At 51.4% G+C, this 3,298-nt stretch overlaps 1 protein-coding gene across 1 annotated transcript; it reads left to right on the forward strand.

The window, feature by feature from the left end:
- Positions 1-996: 996 nt before the first annotated feature.
- Positions 997-2,736, forward strand: PFICI_15127 (uncharacterized protein; the record flags this gene model as incomplete). Its single annotated transcript, XM_007843708.1, has 3 exons — positions 997-1,157; positions 1,220-2,410; positions 2,469-2,736. 3 exons carry the CDS (start codon positions 997-999, stop codon positions 2,734-2,736), a joined length of 1,620 nt encoding a protein of 539 aa, XP_007841899.1.
- Positions 2,737-3,298: the final 562 nt, after the last annotated feature.

The raw sequence follows: 3,298 nt of genomic DNA on the forward strand, positions 1-3,298 counted from the left end.
AAAAAAAAAAAAAAAAAAATTATGAAATTTGGTTTATTTCCTCTAAACACGCCGCCGCTCCCGTCAGCCTGGCCAAGGCCCAAGCCCCAAATACCAAGGCCAGACCAGACTCGGCAGGGCCAAGCAAGCAAAGAATACTATGTTTCTAGCACAGCAGCGGGCCACGAGAATTATGTCATGCCAATTGGCACTTGCTAGGCACAGTACATAGTACGTAGCTTGTAGTGGGCTATATCCGGCGCCAGGTTCGATGGACATTGAATCACGCCAAGTCACGGATATACTGTACGAACAAACGTAGGTATTTCCCATATGGAACCCCCCCTTGTTGCTGGCCTCGACTTCCCAAAGTCTGGTGACGACACCGGCAGAACCCGGAGGCTCCGACAAAGTGTGATCAAGGATCAAACGTTCTCCGTCAACATCCAATTCCCTAAATGCCTCTACAGTATGTTGGAACCGACTCCATAACTCCAGAGTCCCAGCTGAATATCGCGTGTGGGAGATGCACTACAACCCGCATCCACAGGACCACAATCAAACATCCCATCCCATCCCATTCCGATCCTGCTCCATACTTTTCCCAGCTTTGACCCCATAATTCGTCTTCTGGAGCACCGCAAAATAACCGTCTCTGCTGCTCGTCTCCCTGCTCCATCCCCTTGGTTGCCCGGTCTTGGTGTGACGTCTAGAAAGACACTGCTCCACGATACCCGCCGCCTATTCCCCGTCAACCCACGACTCGCGGCTCGCGGGCTTGGGTACCTCATAGTCTGGGCAACGCGGAGCCCCCAGGGAAATCATCTAACCGTTTTGTTGTGAACCCTTTTTTCAGCTTTTTTTTTCTTTCTTACTTTGTCCATATATACTGGTCTTCCGTCTCCCACCCCGACCTTCTCATGATACTTTCTCCTCATCCTTTATTTATTTTCTACAACAGCAGTGCTGGTGTCTTGTCTCTATAACCATCACCAGGACTGGACTAACACAGTCACCATGCCTTTCCTCAAACGTCACGCCGACCAGGTCGAGGCCCCTCAGGAGGGTGTCAAGACCGAGGGCGAGCAGTCTGCCACCACCGGCTCCTCCGTCACCTTCAAGGCTATTTTCCTGGGTGTCGTTGTCAGTATTGGTGGTTTCATGTTCGGATATGTCAGGTAAGACGATACAGTTGCTCGTATCCTACACTATAGTATTGAGCTGACCGCAATGTCTTCAGTGGTCAAATCTCTGGTTTCTTCCTGATGGAGGATTTCGGCAGACGATTCGGAGTCTGGAGTGATTCCGAGCAGGCGTACGAGTTCAGCGCTTCCCGCCAAGGTACCATTACCGGTCTCCTCCCCGTCGGTTGCTTGTGTGGAGCCTTGATTGCCGGAAATATGGCCGATACCCTGGGACGTCGTTTGACCATCAGCATCTCTGCTCTCTGGGCCTGCGTTGGAACCATTATTGAGATCTCGTCGAATGATGCTTGGTACCAGTTCGCCATTGGTCGTCTCGTTACCGGTATCTCCATCGGTTCCCTCAGTGTCGTCGTTCCCATGTACCAATCCGAGAGTGCTCCCGCCATCATCCGTGGTATTCTGGTTTCGACTTACCAACTCTTCATTACTCTTGGTATCTGGACTGCCAACATGGTCGACTGGGGCTGTGCCGACAAGACCAACAGCGCTTCTTGGCGTATCCCCAACGGTCTCGGTTTCCTTTGGGCTCTTATCCTCGGCGCCGGTGTCCTGTTGCTGCCCGAGTCCCCCCGATATGCCTTCAACAAGGGTAGAGAAGACGAGGCCCGTCTCACCATTGCTGGCCTCGCTGGCGTCGACCCCAACCACCGCATCGTCACCGACCAAATCGCCCAGATCCGCGCCAAGATGGAGGAGGAGAACTCTCAGGGCAAGGCCAAGCTCACCGAGATCTTCACTGGCCCCCGCATGTTGTACAGAACCATTCTCGGTGTTATTCTCCAGGCTGGTCAGCAGCTTACCGGTGCCAACTTCTTCTTCTACTACGGAACTACCGTCTTTGCCGCGACTGGTCTCTCCAACAGCTACGTAACTCAGATCATTCTCGGTACCGTCAACGTCGCCTGCACCTTTGCCGGTCTCTACGTCGTTCAGAAGGTCGGCCGCCGCAAGGCTCTCATCGCCGGTGCCGCCTGGATGATGATGTGCTTCCTCATCTACGCCTTTGTCGGCCAATACAAGCTGGACCACAACAACCCCGCCGCCACCCCCACCGCTGGTTCCGTCCTCATCGTCTTCTCGTGTCTCGCAATCGCAGCCTTCGCCACAACGTGGGGTCCTATCGTGTGGGCTGCTGTCGCTGAGATGTACCCTCCCAGATACCGTGCTCCCTGCATGGCTCTGGCCACCGCGTCCAACTGGCTGTGGAACTTCATGATCTCGTTCTTGTAAGTGATTCTGTATCCATATGTAACGGTACCGCCTTGATACTAATATGAATTATAGCACCCGTTTCATTACCGACGCCATTGACTACTGGTACGGTCTCGTCTTCGCTGGCTGCTGTGCGGCCCTTGTTTTGATTGTCTTCTTCTTTATGATTGAGACCAAGGACCGCAGCTTGGAGGAGATTGATACCATGTACCTGCTCCACGTCAACCCCATCACCTCTGCAAGCTGGGATGGCAGCAAGGTTCCCGATGGACTCAAGGGCGACGTTCCTTCGTCGTCTGGCAACGACGGTGGTGTTGTTGAGTCTGAGGAGAAGCCTTAAATGTAAAAAGAAAGAAAGGAAAGCACGAAAAATGAGTGCATGTAATGAAAAGGAGAGGAAAAGTAACAAATACCCCAGCTAGCATTAGCTCTAGCTTGATATCACTTCATTAGCTATTGAGTTCAACAAGAAAAGAAAAGAAATAATTCTTGGCAAATCATTTGTCGCATCCAAAACGTGGTGTATACTAGTCTCCCAAATGCACATTTGAAGTGAAAATGGTCAATTCCATCATAATCAATCCAGTTCAAGGTCTATAAACTACGAAGACTAATAAAACCAATTTGGCCACGGGCGACGCAGTCTGTGGAGGCCATGTTGTTGAGGTATCACAAGGTGTCAACTCAATTCTCACAGAGCTGCACTTGTTACCGTCAACTCGTAGGTACGTGCCATCTCGGCCTGCAGCAAATAGCCATGGGTTTGATGTTAGCTCAACTGGACAAGACTAGCAAATGTCCTCCCATCCTACCATCGTGATACCTTCCCAGGCAAGCAAGACGGGTGAAAAGGTTGGCATCGATTTTGAATGCAATGTATGTGAACTGATTATGAACTCACT

Source organism: Pestalotiopsis fici (genome assembly GCF_000516985.1).
Source record: "Pestalotiopsis fici W106-1 unplaced genomic scaffold PFICI_Scf_15, whole genome shotgun sequence".
Taxonomy (NCBI): domain Eukaryota; kingdom Fungi; phylum Ascomycota; class Sordariomycetes; order Amphisphaeriales; family Sporocadaceae; genus Pestalotiopsis; species Pestalotiopsis fici.